The sequence below is a fragment of the Lissotriton vulgaris genome, chromosome 5 (genome assembly GCF_964263255.1).
Source record: "Lissotriton vulgaris chromosome 5, aLisVul1.2, whole genome shotgun sequence".
Lineage (NCBI taxonomy): Eukaryota > Metazoa > Chordata > Amphibia > Caudata > Salamandridae > Lissotriton > Lissotriton vulgaris.
Window position 1 is genome coordinate 1,251,658,737 of NC_141693.1, and position 18,640 is coordinate 1,251,677,376.

At 43.8% G+C, this 18,640-nt stretch overlaps 1 protein-coding gene across 1 annotated transcript in view; it reads left to right on the plus strand.

Annotated features, from left to right (window-relative positions):
- STK38 (serine/threonine kinase 38) overlaps positions 1–18,092 on the plus strand; it is a 395,034-nt gene extending 376,942 nt beyond the window's left edge. Inside the window, exon 13 of the mRNA XM_086923099.1 lies at positions 16,939–18,092. Within this exon, the coding sequence (XP_086779225.1) occupies positions 16,939–17,069 (131 nt within the window). The 3' untranslated portion in view covers positions 17,070–18,092. The remainder of the gene's footprint in view (positions 1–16,938) is intronic.
- Positions 18,093–18,640: the final 548 nt, after the last annotated feature.

Below are 18,640 nucleotides of genomic sequence, written 5' to 3' on the forward strand. Positions count from 1 at the left end.
AAGTTATACTGAGGAACCGGGTTTTAGAACCCAGCAGCGCCAGGGAAAACGCTCGAAGTCTTCGGATTCCCCTGCCTCGGCAAACAGAGACACGGGACACTTCTTGATGACGTCAAAGACCAAAGTTTATTGGCTGCAACCAGGAACAGAGGTCTACGAAGCACAACACGGGTGGTTCGCTAGAGACTGCACAATTTCAATGAGCGGAGCATGGTCTTTTATGCCAAAAATCACATCATCGGTTACATACAAACTGGCCAATGGCAATGTGATATTTCAAAAGTAGCGCATGACGACAATCCCATTTTCCGTTGTCCAGCCCACCAGAAATGACCAAGCAAATTCCAATATCCTGTTAGATCAGACCTGACAAAACCCATCATAAAACCTCAACCCAAATCAGTGATTGTCGTAAAGGAAGGAGCAGAAACAGATTGGAAGCAAGATAGAGAGTTGAGTGCAGTGTACTATAAACTTCGGCATGTCCTGCTGTTTGAGCTTTATCTGACCAGCTGCTTAACAGGTAACTGGCTCAGCGAGGTCAGCCTTGGGCAAGGGAGTCACTTCGGCCAGGTCATTCAGAAGTCAGCTACGGTGTACGTGTCCCAAGGACTCGCTCGGCCGCAGTCATCGGCCTATGTGAGGGCAACCACACAAAATGGCTGCCGTATACAAAATGGAACCCGAGGGTTCAAACGGAATCCCTGAATACGTAGTGTTCTCATTGATCGATTAAGACGAAAACACTCGTACACACCGCACTCGTGATTTGCGGTCCGCTGATACCAAAATCGTCTATTTCCGACGACCTTTATAGAACGGGTTCGGAACCACCAAACCTCAGACCCTCAAACTACGGAACTACAGTATGTTTTACCACACCTCCAAGCCCATCACCATCAGGGCGGGCTATACTAACTTCTTGTTTTAAAAAAACAACACTGGGGTGTTCCGTGAAACCTATTACCACTATCTCTGACTTATTTCAAGCTTTCGTGTTGATACGGAATGATGACTTTAAACTATTTCGAATTCATTTCTAAAAAGACAACTTTTCTGTAAGCGCTAACCCTAATTTTGTTCAGCTTTTCAGTTTGATAGAAAAACACATTAGAACATCTTCAGAGAAAGTGGGAATTTTAACATGGTCCTAACAGGGATTTTAATGGTAGGTTAGGTAGTCATTGTAACATCACCACTGGATCCCTGTGAGGTGGCAAAAGAGACCCGCCATCTCAGTGGATGGACCAACATGGAAATTTGCTGCTCCCTTACATATTTGAATATAACCTTTGTAGCTCCATTGAGCTCCTGGCCACCTCCCCATGCAGTATCCCCACCTATAAATCTATAAGGAGCCATTCAGTATTGGATTACATCTTTGTCTCTAGAAATCTTTTAAATCCATTTGTGGTGGGTGGGGTTGAACCTAGTGTTCACAGCTATCACAACCCTCTAGGCATCACAATGGGTATTTCCAATGTGAAAAGATGAGCATGGCGGCAACTGCGAGCACAAAATGGGATTATTGCGAGTGCAACAACAGTCTGCTAGTGTTGCGAGGAGATGACTTCCCAATGATTGTGACGAGGTTAAGCGCTGAACACCTGCCGCTGGAATACACATGACTTTCCAATGAGCAAACCCTCTCTTCGATAGTTGAGGACTTTAAAGGTTAGGGCTACTTATTAAAGATTATTTAACAAAAACAATCCGGCTCAGGGGTGAAGGATCTCAGCCCTCGCTCGACAGGGAGTGTGGACTACCATGTGTCTGCCTATATTATGCCCTTCAAGCTGTCCCTAGAGATTGTGGCAAAATAGGCTACTACAGGAATGACTGTAAACTAACCTTGTAGAAAAAGACTGTGAATTATCTGTACAAAGTATGGGATTGTTTAGTTACTGCATGTAAGGTTTAAAATGCCAGTCTGTCTGGCACATGGCTAATAAAAGTAAATTGACTACCGGTAGCATGTTATCACCGGACACTAGTAGAAGTAAATTGGTTACTCATTTCTCCCTTGTATACAGTTCAGGGGAGGCAAGTGAGTAGGATGCAAATCAGTATCGTCCGGAATTCCCATTTGAAATGGAGTTTTCCCTAAAAGAAGTCATTGAGGCAATCCTTTTCAGCCACTCGAATAAAGCTGAACCTGATGGAGTTCTGTTGCATCTTTACAAGTCAAATATGGAACTATGGGCAACATACCATGCTATCATGATACAGCCTATCATTACCATTTTTATTAATCTGGTGTTCAAAACTGCTTTACGTCAATCGTGGAGAATGACCATAATGTCCCACTATTTAAAAAAGGCTTTTGAAGTATTCCCAGTTGCTATCAGCCAGTATCTCTTTTAAACTCCATCGTCGAGATAGTGGGAAAGATCATTTGGGAAAGGCTGTTTGTCTGAATGGAGGATAATGACATCCTCTCTAGGCTCCAATATGGGTTTTGAGCGGGGCTGAGGACAATGAAACAATGCCTCAACTTGTATCTCATAATTAACAAATATAAGCAAAGCACAATCTGATACCAGTTTTGAGGGGCTCGGGGATAACCAGACATAGACCCGCTCTTCTGCACCTAAAGCCACCAAGCTCACCACTGATTTGCATTAGTGTCAGTTCATTTCTTAAGAGATCTCCGTGTTAGAAGTCATATGATCTTTTGATTTTATTATGTACCAAGGTCAGGATTTTAATACACTGTTTTAATGGTTTTGTAATCATGGGTGTTTTTATGTATTTGCTTTTTGATCATATTTAATGCTCAAATGAAGCGAATTGATTTATTCACGTGGCCATGCTTGTGTCTTCCATTCGACACAGTTGAATATTTGTTTATCACTACCTCATTGACTTGCTCCTCCAAGATCTCTTGCCGATAAATACTTAAAAACTCATCAAATATTGATGGGGCTTCGGCAGACTAATGGCTTCAGAGCAATGAAGACAGATCACCTACCTCCCTTTCCTACTCGGCGCATTCAATACTTGGGGGCCATTTACGATGCTGTAGGAAACAGCTCTGACCCTCGGTCGGAACCCTTCCTACAGCATCGTAATCTTCTGTTTGTATTCATTTCCGACCGACCCATTTGAATGGGTTCGGTCGAAAATTAACCCAAACAGAATTTCCGAATGTCTTACGATGGGCTTGGAGGGCCCGTTTGACATTCAGAAAGGGCCCTGTAATCCCAAGGGCGGCTCATTCCGCCCGAGGGATTACGATGGCAGATTCCGACAGCCTTTCTGAGCCGGCCTTTCTGACACAGAAAGGCTGTGGGAATCGGACTTTGGGGGCCCCCATGGGTAAAAGGCCTCCGAATGGCGGTCTAGGAGGCACCTATGGTGCCCCCTGTTGATCCCTGCACCCGGTGGCAGGCACCTTGAGGTGCCTGCACCCAGGTGCAGGGATGAACTGCACCTCATCCTTTTACAATGAGACCATGCATTCCATTCGGAATTCATGCTCCCACTGGAAAGAATAGGAATGCGACCGAACAGTATTCAGTCCCATCCTAATTGCTGAGTCTGGACCGACCACAGGAGGTCGTTCAGACCTAGTTCCCAAACGATGTTGGCAGACTGGTCCATTCGACACTGTATTCAGGGCATTAGTAGTTTAGCTAAACACAAAGAACAGACTGCTATCGATTCAAGAGAAGGGCCGTTATCTACGGACGTTATCACGTCTGGGTCTAACGGTCTCATGATGCCAATAGATAGACTGCTCAGCAAAGGCTAGAAGGTCAGTTGTACAAGAAAATAGGACCCGTTTGATTCATTAGCAATACAGTCCCAGACAAGGTGGTTCTCAAGGATCTCCCCTCTTAACCTCAAATGAAGTTTTGAGGAGAAAGTCTCTGAATAATTAGGTTGCCATATCTGGTCCGCCCAGGAACAAATGTTCCATCCTCATGTTGGAGTATAGTGCAGACTACAAAGAACTGTTGAGGAAAGATTTTACGCTAACTCAGAGGCTCATACTACACAAGAGCTTGCACTACATTGCTCTTCCGAGGAATTGTTAAAAAAATGTACAACCTTATTTACATCTTTAATCAATCAAACAGGGGTTTTAGAGCGCCCTACCCACCTGTGAGGGTCTCAAGGCGCTGGGAGAAGGGTGCGAGCAGCTCCTTTAATAAACTTCACAGCAGCTTTTCATTAATGTTCCTTGCTTTCCCTGTCCACAGGTGTTTAAACCTCAAACTGGCATTTACTCAAGGGATCACAGAAAATGGTTAAATGGAAAAATGTATGCTCGAGGCATGTGAGCTGTAGATCACATTCATTGCATACTCCTGCCATCTAGTGTTGGGTCCGGATGTTTGCAAGTTGGTTTTCTACGAACTCTTTTCAGTCACAAGGTAGATGACACCTCCTTTCAGGTGATAGTGTGCATGAGCATCGACTCCATTGTTAGATTGAGCATCGACTCCATTGTTGATTTTTTTTTCCGCCATCCGTTTCGAACGTGAATTGCTGCGCTCCGGTTCGACAGTTTCTCCTGTTCCCCTCTGTGCACAATACACTCATCCACAACGGTATTGTTTTCGATCGCATAATTACACTCTCCACGTATCGTATTTACTAGAAAATCCCTCTTTCAGTCGGGTAGCTCGTGGAAGACTGTCTGGCTCCCCCGCATCGGTCCGCCTTGCAGCAGATGGACAGACTCCATTTAAATTCTGCCCCTGATGCCACACGAAGTTTCCGCGCACTGATTCACACTAAGTGCAAGCTGTGCTTGTTTCCGAAGCCCAGAAAACAGCATTGCAACACGTGTAAGGCTTTCCGATTGAAGCAAATGCTTCTCGACCGTCTGGCTCGACGTCATGACATGCAGAGCCAACACACCGGTTCCATTCTGGACCTCTTTGGAGAAAATTCGGAACAGGAGACCGCAGATGCCATGGGAGCCGAGGAAGAACATAACCCAGTCTCCATCTCCGACTACGGGTCTGAGGGGGGCAAAGACATCCCGCAAGGGCAGCGTACAGTGAGTACAGATCCTCCCTTTCCCCAAAGTCCACCTCAAAAGAAAAAGGCTCCGGTCGTTCTCCGGACCACGGTCAGCACCGAAACCATGTTTCCAATGCCCGTCTTCCGGCTCGGCACCAAAACGTACCCCAAAGCCTTCCGACTCCGAACAGAGCCGTACGTAATTGGGCACCAAGTGAAACCTTCGTCAATGAAGTGAAAATCAGGCTCCGGCCCACCCCCTTCAATGCTGAAAGCGCCTTTGAATCCGAAATCCTCAGCATTCAAAACCCTGGCACCCAAGCCTTCAGCACCGAAACAAATGGATGTGCCGATTCCACCAGAAGAGCACCATTTCGATGTTCCGCCTTCCAAGCCAGATCCGAAACAGCCGGAGCTCTATATTCATCCAACAACTGGACATATTGCCACCAAAGTGTTAATAAAACGCAAACCTGAGACTGAAGAGGCCTACCACATTCCTTCAAAAAGGAAGAATGTTAGTACTAATCCTTCTCTTCCTCCTCTTCCATCACCTCCTCAATTTCAACCATTACTAATTTCACCTGAGCACTCACCACCACATACACCTGAAGAACAAGATGATGGGGGTGGCGATGGGGCTGGGTCAATGAGGCAATACTCGTAGACCTCTGGACAGATTATAACACCAATTCCCCCACAGGGAATGATCCTGATCTGTATCCTACCAAGCCTTCTCCACCGGACGACAGAGACTCTTAGTAGTTGACAAAAGTCCTCGCACACACTCCCTGTGCTGAAGAGTATGATCAGACACGAAAATTATGATCAGAGACGTAGACGATATTGTTAATGATCCTATCAGGGCACGTATCCTCACCCCTAGGGTAGACCAGAAATATAAGCCGGCACCATTAGATCCAGCATACATAAGGGGGCAGTTACCCTTGGATTCCTTGGTAGTTTCCAATGCACGCAAAAGGGCAATTCACAAACCACATGAGATGCTCCACCCCCCGACAAATAATCTAAGCTGCTAGACGCTTTGAGGTAAAGAGTAGCCACCCAGGCTGCCAACTTTTGGCGCATCGTAAATAAATAAGCACTGTTAGCTAAGTATGACAGGGCGCATTGGGATGAAATGGAGCAGTTGCTCCAATTTCTACCTGATGAGCACAAGTCCAAGGAGCAAGACCTAGTGCGGGAGGGACAGCTCGTTTCCAATAATTCTATCAGCTGCGCCCTGGATGCTGCAGACACTGCAGCCAGAGCCGTCAACACCAGCATCTTTTTAAAAAGGCATGCCTGGTTACGTATTTCAGGATTCAAACCAGAGGTTCAAACTTCTATCATGAATACACCATTTGACAAGGAACACCTCTTCGGCCCCGTGGTAGATTCCGCACTAGAAAAAATGAAGAACACAGAACTCTATGGGAGCCCTTCAATTAACCCCAGGACGTGGTTCCTTTTGGCGATGCTTCTACTGCGGAGGGTCATAAAATACCTCCTCAGATACTGCCACCACCACCACCTAAAAAGGCAACATTCAGCCCTCTGACTCTAAGGGTTACTTCAGAGGAGGTTACAGAGGCAACAATGGCAGAGGTAGAGGCTCCAATAAATGTGCCTCCCCCTCCAACACCAAACAGTGACTTGCCTACACTCCCTCCGTCCCCCCCGCACCCCGACAATTTAACACCTGACGGGGGCGTCTATCACATTTCCTACCTGTCTGGCAGCCCATAACGACAAACAAATGGGTACTAGAAATTATCCGTTCTGGTTATTTCCTGTAGTTCACCAACAATCCAAACATCCCTCCATGTTCACACAAACTGTCACTGGATCACTTACACCTCCTCAAACAAGAGGTCAGTCTCTCCTTTTAGAAGGGGCTATAGAGCCCGTACCACTACAATACCATGGGTCAGGCGTATACTCCTTTTACTTTCTCATACCCAAAAAGAACGGTTCTCTCAGACCAATCTTGGACCTCAGAGAATTAAATCTTTACATACAGTCAGGCCATTTTCACACAGTAACACTTCACAAGAACTCCCGCTCCTGCAACAGGGTGACTTTCTCTCTACTCTAGATTTAAAGGATGCCTATTTTGATATTCCAATATATCCCGCTCATCGCACATTTCTCAGATTTGTGGTAGCGGGCCAACATTACCAGTTCAAGGCACTCTCCTTTGGAGTCAACATTGCTCCCAGAGTCTACAAAATGTCTGGCAGTAGTTGGTGCTCCTCTAAGTAGACAACACAATCATGTCTTCCCCTACTTGGATGACTGGCTGATCAAAGCCAGTACGTATCCAAAGTATCTCCAACATACTTACAGGACACTACAGTTACTGCACCAACTGGGGTTCACGGTCAGTGTGTTGAAGTCGCATCTCCAACCTTCCAACACACAAAATTACCTAGGAGCCACTTTAGATACTCAAAATGGTCTGGCCTTTCCCAGTGCAGCCAGAATTTGCAACATTCAGGTGCTAGTTCTACAGTTTCAGTCCAATCATTCGCTTCCAGCTCTAGTGTATATGCAACTACTGGGAATGATGGAATCTTGCATTATGATTGTTCCTCATGCCAGGCTTCACATGCGTTCCCTACAAGAATGCTTAGCGAGTCAGTGGAACCAATCGCAGGGTCTGTTAACGGGTCTAGTCTTGGTAAGCGGCCGTACTCCTCGCTCTCTGCAGTGGTGGAACACACAAAATGTATCAAAGGGACGGCCCTTCATAGACCTAGTTCCACAGACAATTCTAACAGCGGACGTGGCCCTCACTGGCTGGGGGCTCCTATTCAGCACCACACAGTGCAAGGCCTCTAGAGTCAACAGTAAAAATATCTCCATAAAAACCATCTAGAGCTGCTAGCAGTCTTTCTAGCGCTCAAAGCATTTCATACTCACCTGGACGGCAGAGCTTTCCTAGTTCGTACCGACAACATGACAGCTATGTATTCACTCTCTTCAACTGTCGCACATGGCCCAAGACATTCACCACAAAATCTATCTCCTAGCGGAACACCTCCCAGGAGTGCACAATCAGATTGCCGATCTCCTCTGCAGACAGAGACAAAAAATACACGAATGGGAACTTCACCCTCAAGTTCTCCTCCCATACTTTCAAAGTTGGGGAGTTCCTCAAATAGATCTTTTTGCCTCACACCAAAACGCAATATGTCCAAACTTCGCCTCCAGGTATCCACACCTGCTCTCCAAAGGCAATGCACTATGGATGAACTCGTTAGGGATATTTGCCTACGCTCTCCGCCTCTCCCACCTATTCCATTAGTGGTTTGGAAACTCAGGCAAACATCCCTCACACTGATCCTAGTAGCTCCCACATTTGCCCGTCACAGTGGTTCACACCCTGTTGGAGCTGTCACTAGTTCCACATCAAAAGCTGCACCTCACTTCCAGTATCCTTACACAGAGTCATGGAGAAATCGGACATCCAGATCCCAAACAACTGAACCTCGCGATCTGGCTCCTGAAGTCATAGAGTTTGATTATCTAAATCTCCCACCAGACTGTATGAACATCATCAGAGAGGCCAGAAGGCCTACTACAAGAGCCTGTTATGCAGCCAAATGGAACCATTTTGTTTTCTATTGAAATAACAACAACAACATCCATCCTCATGATGCTTTAATGATAAAATATAATTTGTTACCTATTGCACTTGCAACAGTCAGGATTAGCTTACACTTCTATCCGACTACATCTTGCTGCAATAGCTGCATATCTACAAAATAGGCAACATTTATTGCTTTTCAGAGTGCCAGTGATCAAAGCATTCATGGAAGGATTCAAAAGAGTTAAACCACCAAGACTTCCACCTGCTCCAGTGTGGAATCTTAACATAGTTCTCAAAAGAATATTGGGCCCACCTTTTGAACCCATGCATAAATGTGAGCCACAGTTTCTCTCTTGGTAAACTGCTTTCCTCAATGCAATCACTTCACTGAGGAGAGTGAGTGAACTACAGGCACTAACCATAGAAGAAGCTTTTTTCCAACTTCAGAGATAAAGTGGTTCTTCGTACTAACTCAAAATGTCTACCTATGGTAGTATCTGCCTATCACATCAGTCAGTTGAATTACCGGTATTCTTTCTTTCCTCAACCTGATTCTGTGGCAGAATGAGCTCTAAACACCTTAGATGACAGAAGAGACCGTTTATATTACATTGAAAGAACAAAATCATTTTGTAAGACTAAACAACTTTTCGTTGCTTTTGCACCACTACACAAGGGCAATCCCATATCCAAGTCAGGCATTGCCAGATGGATTGTTAAATACATTCAAACTGGTTATGCAAAAGCAAAGAGACCGTTAACACCCCCTAGAGTTCATTCCTCTCGCAAAATAGGGGTTACTGTGGCTTTCTTAGGAAACATCCCATAGTTGACATTTGTAAAGCTGCAACATGGTGTACACCACACACATTCACCAAAGACTATTGTATAGATGTGTCAGTGAGACAACATGCTAATGTGGGCCAGGCAGTACTTAACACACTATTTCAAACAACCCCAACAACTACAGGTTAGCCACCGCTTTGGAAGAGTACTGCTATATAATAACGCCAGCCTGGCTGATGAAGGGTGACACCCTGAAGCCGGTCCCCGGATGATTGTTTCCGATCCAATGTGGAACAGACTTCGCAGTTTGGTCTGGACTGTTCCCATGAGGCACAGGGTCAAGACTGATTTGCATATGGCTGGGTCCAAAGTGGGGTGTCGTAGTGGGCAAAAGAATGATGGATTTAACCCAGATCTCTTGACTGGGGGAGAATGTCTGAATCATTCAGCATTCGATCATTTGTTGCAGTATAATCTATGCAAAGCGTGTGATCTACTGCTCACATGCCTCAAACGGATATTGTTACTTACCCAGTATGCATATGTTCTTGGCATGTACATCTGTAGATTCACATGCCCCCACCCTCCTCCCCGGGTACCTGTACCTGTTGCAGTTCTCTCTTTTACTCTATATACATACGCATGGACATCTGTATTCTTTACTTACTAACTGCATTCTCACTCTTTGCGGGAAAAACAATCTAACAAATGGAGTTGATGCCCATGCGCACTATCACCGAAAGGAGGAGTATCCTACCTCGTGACTGGAAAGACTTCTTCCAAGAAAAACAACTTGCAAACATCCGGACCCAGCACTAGAAGGCAGGTATATGCACAGCATGTGAATCTACAGCTGTACATGCCAAGAACAGATGCTTACTGGGTAAGTAACGTTACCTTATGTGTCATTTAAATATTTTTAAGTCCCTGTTTTACACATTGGATAAGCGGTCATCATTGGTATGCTTTAGAAATCCTCCTGTCACTGTACACTATGATAGATTTTAGACTAATTCAAGGACTCTTAAACATCATGGTACTGATCGTGCACAGTGTTTCTGCTGATTTCAACTTTTTAGTTCAAGAAAGTTAAAGTAGTAATATGAGCGCCCTCTACTGACCGTTGATCAAAACAATCCTCTTACAATTTTTAACTGATGATTTTCTAATTCCATATCTGTCGGACGTCCAGATTTAGTGCAGTAAATTTTTTTTTTGTTATTATAAAAATATAGATAGCCTCAGATCTTTATTCAATATTTTATTAGATTTGATACTCGACCGATAAATCCATCTGGATTCCTTTGAGTCTAATTGCAGTTCCCTATCACCTCCTCTAACTGGGCAATAACATATCAGTCGCACTGCCTCTCACAATTTACCCTTTGTGTGCCAGTTGAAAATGTTTTGCCCTGGTATACTTTAAGTTCAGTGTTTTCAGGAGCCCGAATATGCTCAGCAGTGCGTGTTTTTAACTGCATTTTATGCTTCCAATATATTCCATATAAACGAGTATTTAGTAATGTAAATCACACATGTAGTAGCTAGTTAAAGAAGAGCTAGAAACAATAGTTTTCACAGTTCGGCTCACTATTATTAAATATTTTGATAGAACTACGTCCATATTACATATGCGACTTCACCCGCATGGATAATAATGATCGGCAATGGAGGCAGCCACGATTGTTTTATTTCTTTTAGATATTCAAAATAGCTGGTCCACAATTTTACCTTTAAGTTCTGTGACTTTTTAAAGGTCAAACCAAGGTTTTATCGCACCTTCAGGCATTTGCCTTGAAATAATAAATGCAAGTGCTTATTAATAATTTTTTTCTTATTTCTTGATGATTGCTTTTATGTTGAATAAGTAAGCAGACGTTTTGGTATTTATTCAGTGTTATTCAATTGCTTAGTTTTAACAAGCATTTGCAATGCAATAGGTCTCGCATTTACGCGAGCTTGAGCTATTGGCATTGTAAATGACAATGCCTTTTATTTATGTTTTAAAAACCAAAACATAAATTAAAGGTATTTTCATTTACAATGCCGCCAGCTCAAACTCGTGTAAATGCAATACCTATTGCATTGCAAATGCTTGTCTATATGTTTCAATTGGTTGTACGATTTAAAGTTGAGAACCGTCCTATAAAAAAAACACAAATCAAAAAAACCTGCACAAACACTGGCTCTCTCTTTCCCTCAGTCTCTTGCACCACCACACAAACACACACACAAAGGTACCAAAAGTTAAATTCTCACCTCCCCCATATCCAAAGGCAGTGCTCTTCAGCCTGGCCTCTGCTCCAGAGTGGTGAGTGATACAGCCGTGGTCATAAGAACACATTCGGTTGGCCAGACTTGTATTTACCCAGGCCGTGAAGAGCGGGCTGCCGCCGCCAGGTCCGTACAGGCCTCCAACGCCTTTCTGAGCGGCTCGAAAAGCAACATTTGCGGGTAAGGTTTATAGCATGAGTGAATCAAGGTACATTTAAATGCTGCTTTTAGATGTTTTCTTTGTTGTTATTCCACAAAATAATCCAGAACCATCCTGGTTGAAATGGGATGCATGGCAAGGGAAGTGCTGTTTTAGGGGTCTTTCTACTTCACAAGTGTCACAAACGGTGGTAATTGAAATGGTTGTAGTAATAACTTTGTTCCTACTGCATTTTATGGCAATAAGATGTTTCCCAGAGTATGTCACGAATAAGTCACTGAAATGTCACACCCAAGTACAGTGAAAAAATTGCAAAGTCGCACAATAGGTCAAAAACTTGTCAGCTGACGCGCGTATGTTTTCAAAAACATTTAGTGCGTGCTATTTGGGTGATTTTTGCTTCATGGTTGTAAGAAGCGGTATCTGACGTGATGGCCAGTGCAAATCGGCAAATGTTACTACCTTGTTTGCCCATGACAGGGTTGTGTTGAAACCTGAATCTGAATGGCAGAACCCGAGGCCAGAGCGGCGCGATAAGACAAATCCGTCTGACCAGCCACGTGGCCCGGTTTGACCATGAGGAGTTCTTGATTTAACTCTGGCATTTCTTAGACCTTTGTGCGTTGAGTGGAGCGTCAAGTGCCGCTTTAGCTGTTACAGTGTGGGCAGTTTTCTGCAAAGCTACACAGTTACCTTGGCATCTTCATGTATCGATCACCCGCCGACATACTTGAAGGAAACTTAACCAGAGCTATCTCAGCTGGTAGAGCCCAAGTGCAATTTTGGAAGTCACTCCCACTGAAGGTCATGAGCCGCATCACTTTGATAAAGATGATAATACTACAAAAATTATTATACTGTTTTTCAAACCTCCTGATCTATGTCCCGACTAAAACTTCTGTGAAATGGAACGTATGTTCCGCGACTTGATCTGGAACAAAGGCAGACCCCGGGTTGCATTATGGAAGCTGTACGCCCCCACCAGCCAAGGAGGACTGGCAGTCCCAAAGATGGAGTTATACTACTTAGCGGTCCAGTTACAATGGGTGACATGGTGGTTAAGTGGCAGGGGGTTAGAAGATACGGCAACCTTGCAACAGCCATGGACACAATCTCAGATATACCACCTGTGCCACCCCATTGCTAAGCTTCCACGCCCATCCCAGATACATCTGGAACTGGCGCATAAATCCTACAAGAGGTGCCTACACCTCATCCATGTAGTAATCCCCTCTGCCCCGATACTGCCTCTCACAGAGACACCCAGAGAGATTGTGGGCACCTCCGAAGGGATTCTTACACACTGGCACACAATGGGCGTAGACACCCTGGGTGGCCTCTAAACAGACGGCTCCCTGCTCTCATTTGAGGGGCTAGCAGAAGACCATGCCTTACTGCCAGGGCGATTTCTTCTGCACACCTCTATTACAAGATCTCTATTAGTAGCATGGGGGGACATAACGACCGAACCGGCAACACACCTGCTGCTGCAGTACTTGCACATAATGGGTGCGGATTCACACATAGTACATTGGTTGGTGGAAGCTCTACTTACACATACGCTGAAGCCCATGCTGAGTCTTCGTACACAATGGGAGACGGATAGAGGGCGACCGTGGAAGGAGAGGGAGTGGGACGCTGTCCTTGCGGGCTCCTCAAACATACGGAAAAGCTCAAATTTACTAAAACAAACATGCATAATAGAGAGAGCATACCTCTCTCCGATAACATAAATAGGTATTTCAACATTGCCACTTGCACGTGCCCGCGATGGCAACAGATAAACGCAAACCTTTTACACAAGCTCTGGTCCTGCACCTCCCTTCAAATCTACTGGCAAGCAGTAACAGTAGCACTTGCAAACTGCACTGACACGCCCCTACCGCACTCTTGGATCTATATTCCAGGTCTAAAAAGAATAAAGTCACCTCCCGATTTAGAGACCTGGGACTGATAGTGGCGAAGCGACTCATCACAAAGAGGTGGAACACAATCCCACCTCCCCCAACCCTCCCCCCCTGGAAATACTCAGCTAGTAAAAATCACTTACGGTATGGGCATAGGCGAAAAGTACAACACTACACAGGGTGGAAACTGCGGGGCTCCACAAGTACCCGATAGAGCAACGCTGGAACACCGTCCTTATGGCATTCACACACGGGAACAATAATAACTGCGGCAGCACCCCTCCCGAAGGCAGCTAACTCAAATACTAAAGCCCCAAGTCAATGGGCGCACGTCACCTAATATCTAAGCTGTGACCTATAACGTAACATGCTTATGGCCTGAACCCACTTCCGTGAGCTTGTCCGAGTCCCCAACCGGCCACCTGATGTGCCCGGCTCTTAACTGTATGCATGTGTCAAAATGCCACCATGGCGAGCTACCATAATATGCGTGTACAAGATGTACATATCCAGGCACAGCTGCGATAAGTTCTTGATGGCAGTTTGTTTAGCAAGTTATTAGTTTAGTGGATTAAAATATATATATATCTTATTAGGATATCTCGCAGACTTATTAGTTTCCTACTGAGGTGATCATATATGCATAGCCTTCAAGTGTTTATTATTGTACATTCCACATCTTAATTGAATACAACCATGTTCGGTTATGAACCGTAGATTCTCCCATATCTCCCTTTGCCTCTCCCCACAACGAACCCTAAAATCACTCTTACCTCCCTTTACTTCTACCCACCTAAACCGTAAATTCAGTCTTACCTCCCTCTACCCACCCTAACCTTAAAATCACCCTTACCTCCCCTTACCTCTACCGAGCCTTGAAATCTAGAATCACCCTTACCTCCCTTTACTTCCACCCACCCCTGAACCTTCAAGTTACACTCACCTCCCTTTAAGCTCTACTTACCCCTGAACCTTCCAGTCACCCTAACCTCTGTTTACCTCTACCCACCCCTGAACCCTCAAGCCACCTTGACCTCCCTTTGCCCAACCCTGAACCCTCAAGTCACCCTCACTTCCCTTTATCTCAATCCACCCCATAACCTTTGAGTCCTTTTCACCTCCTTTTACCACTACCCAGCAATTAAATCACTTTTTAAAAATAAAATAAAAGGTATGTTATTAATATGACTTATCTGCAGAGTAAAGTAATGTTTGGTAAAGATACAAATACTTGTGTGGTAAAGGTCCTGCGCGGTTACGCCTGCCTGTTTCCCCTCAGGCAGGACACATCCCTTCTCCTACCTTAAACACTCTCTTTCCTTTACCCTGGCACCCCTTAATGTTTTAGGGGCACTGTGAGGTGTTTTGTGCCCTTCAGTATGTTTAGTGAGCACCTTCACCTCTTTGATAGTTTTCCTCGTCCCTCGTCCTACACAATGCACTTTACTTCTTACCTGAAACAGTGCATACGCTGTCACTAAGGAGACATTTTATTTACTGGCAGGGGGCTTCGAGCCCACCAATTGCTTACCATTGGTTGGCTTCATCGTCATTCTCATTTCCTGCTTAATATTTTTCTTTGTGTATTTTCCCTATCCTGGAGTACTGCCCAAGTACTGCTTCCCTTGCCCAGTATGCTTTCACTTCTCGCCGCTTTCTGAGGTACTTTATTTGGCTCTTACCTTTACCCTTTCTTCTTTACCCCTCTTGCATTGCTGCTTGCCCTACCCCCCAACCTCCTACTGTGTTATCAATTCACCAATTTGCCCTGTCCTCCCCCATTGTGGCTTGACATGTGAGCCCACCATTCCCTCCTCATTCGTCGCTTGCCCCCCGCCCATCCCGCTGGAAGAAAAAGCATTCAAAAGTCTTGCTAGGGTTTGGAGATGCTGCAAAGATGCAGCTGGAGCTGCGCTCCCTGCTCTGCATGTCCTTTTTGCCACGTGTTCATGTGGAGGCAGACTTGGATGTTAGATAATTAAACTTTTGTTTTGTGAAAGCAGAGAATAATCCCATACTAAGAAAACAAATTACTGCCCTTCTCTGTTAGTGCTAGCTGCGTCCGAGCGCTTTGTTTCCTAACTATAAGCCATGCTTCACAGAAAGTACATAAAAAGCTTCTAAAGAGTGAATGCCCAGCGGCGTCTTGGTGCTGGCATTTCACGAGAAAAGACTAATCAAAAGAACAGCATTATTTAAAAGCATGCTACTCTATAACAAGGTTAAAAGAAATTGACGAAGCCTATAGCTCTCCTGTAGGCGGGACGTACTGGCTTTTCCAATATTTGTTTTTAATTGCAATACTTGCATAACATTTTTTAAATAACCTGATTTCCCACAGAAATTATTTTACCTTACTGATATCCCTAACCTCATCCTTGTTCAATTTCGTGTTTAAATCAGTTGAATTGAATTAATAAATTCATTGTATATTTCATTATTGTTTAAAAGTAGGAACCCCTATTCTAACCCTAGCCCTACTCCTAATACTAAAAGTCAACTTAGTATTTAGTTTATTATATACGTAATTGCAGGCAAGTTAATGTTTTTATGATGACAATGGACAGAAGAGGTAGTGCATTGTAGAAGTAATGGAAATAATAGGTAACGTTGAAGAGTTTAAAGTTATGTCGAAAAGTGCGCCTGTTGGCATGGAGGCAGTGAACGAAATAGCCTAACTTTTACTATGAAATTATTTGAAAACGTAATAGTCAATTCCCAATTTGTGAACAGAATTGATTACTATATCCTTCTCTGTAGCGTTAAAGTGTCATCTTAAAGCTTTAAAATAAAAATCTGATGTACTGTTTTAAATTCTACATTAAGAAATACTACATGATCTCAAATGGGTGCTTATCCACAAAATGGATGCTGATCTACAGTTATGCCCATCTCTATGGATCAGATAGGAATGACACTTTGAGGTGCGAATTTCAAATCCCATGTTTGGCTGTGCATTGTAATGTTTTGGTTTTGTGCTGTGCACAAGTCATGAGTGGCACCGACTAGAGATTGGCTCTGTGCTTTGGAATCACTGAAGCAAAAAGTAGGTGTTCATCCTCCCTATCTGTTTATGCTTGGGTTGTGTAGTGCACTTTGTGATTAAAAGGCTAAAGCACAGCAAGTTGAATTCGTTATTTTTCCCCTTTCCTTATAATTGATGAGGTCTTGAATTAAAATTGAACTTGTTTTATTGTGTATTGTTTGAGTATTAATCCTTTGTACTTGCTGTTCCCCACTAGTGGCCACAAGCAACCACCAGGAATCTGACTACAAGAACAAGGACTGGGTGTTCATCAATTACACTTACAAGCGCTTTGAGGGTTTAACTGCTCGCGGCACTATTCCATCATACATGAAAGCTGGAAAGTAATGGGTTTTGCTCTACGGGATTTGCGGAGTGATTTGGAATTTTGGCTCCGACCCACAATGACATTGATACTCCTTTCAGAGGCCTTTGAACATTACGCAGATTTATTCAGTACAGGGATTGCTGTGCTTCCTGTGGCAAGTATTACCTGTTAGAAGTACGTATATTCAAGCCTGCTGCTCCTAACGTAAAGCAGCCTGGGAAATCTCATCAATTTTCTCCAGCGTTTAGATCCCTTTGACCAAGATTCTTTGTGAAGCTCTTCATTGGGGCATTGCGACCCATCGCTGCAGTTACGGGACAAATATTTCCAATGCATTATCTTACAGAGGCATGATCTCACAGAGCACATGGTGCATCGACGCATATGCAGGACAGAGATCGACTTCTTTGTTATGCAAGAGCTGCATTGAAAAGCAGCGCAGAACCTCATTTATGAACCCTCTTTGCACAGATTTCTGCCTGCGAATGTGAATCATTATCACCTTAATGTCATGAGGGTGACTGCTGTTTGGTGTCCCAATCTTTTTCTTTTTAATCCCATTCCTATAGGTGCACTTTAAACTTTACTGATGCCTTACTTTTTCTGTTGTGTCTTATTTTTAAACTGGTGTGGTATGTCACCGAAGCACAAATTGTTTTACTCTGTGTGAAGCAAACACAGTGGGAGATCTATGTAACCATCAACTTTATCAAATGTTTTTTCTTTTTTGTTGATATTCACTTCTTGTATTAATTTAATCCATAAACTATTGAGGCAGATTACTATTTTGGGCTCTACCCAGCTGTACTGTTGCCGCCAGCTAGTCCACTTAGGCAATAAAGCAATAAATAGAGCTTGCGGTATTAATAGGCTTCCAGATTGTCTGCTAGCAACTAGTAGAGTTTGTCTTGCCTTAAGTCTCTTTTGTTGATGCTGATTTTCACAGCTCCGTGTGACAGACAAAAGTCCAGTTTAAATGGCCTTGATTCATGAAGCACTTTTTGTCAGTTTAATGAACATTAAATATGTTTTTACAGACTGAATGTTTACTACTTTTTTGCCCTTTTTCTACAAAGAAGGTTAATAATGGTGCACTTGTAATAGGACGTATTGGGTGAAAGTGATTGCATCCTGAAGAATGTAGACTTACAGGTTTGGAAACCAGCAGAATTTCAGGTGGCTTGAAAATGTCCGCCTGTGAAAGGATATAAGGAACTCCTATAATATGAGAAGGGATATCGATTGGCAGAAGTGTGTTTGCTTTACTGTTAGGTGATCCCTTAAAATCTTTTTTTGTTTGCTTGAAGAAAAATGATCATCCTTCCATTCCTTAAGGTACATTTTGTGACTATTGAAGTCTATGTCTTCTTAGCAAACCATGCTCAAATAATAGTTTTCGGTTTTATTAGATCCCAAGTATTTAACATTGGGTGAGTACAAAAACGTTTTTTTGTGTCTTTGATAAGTGACATCATTAGACATCCATGGTCCTCCAGCGATGAATGGTTCACATGCAACAGTTGTTGCCCATCAGCAGTTTGGAAATTCTCAGTATAAATATGTAACCTCAATCTACAAGAGCACTCAGTCA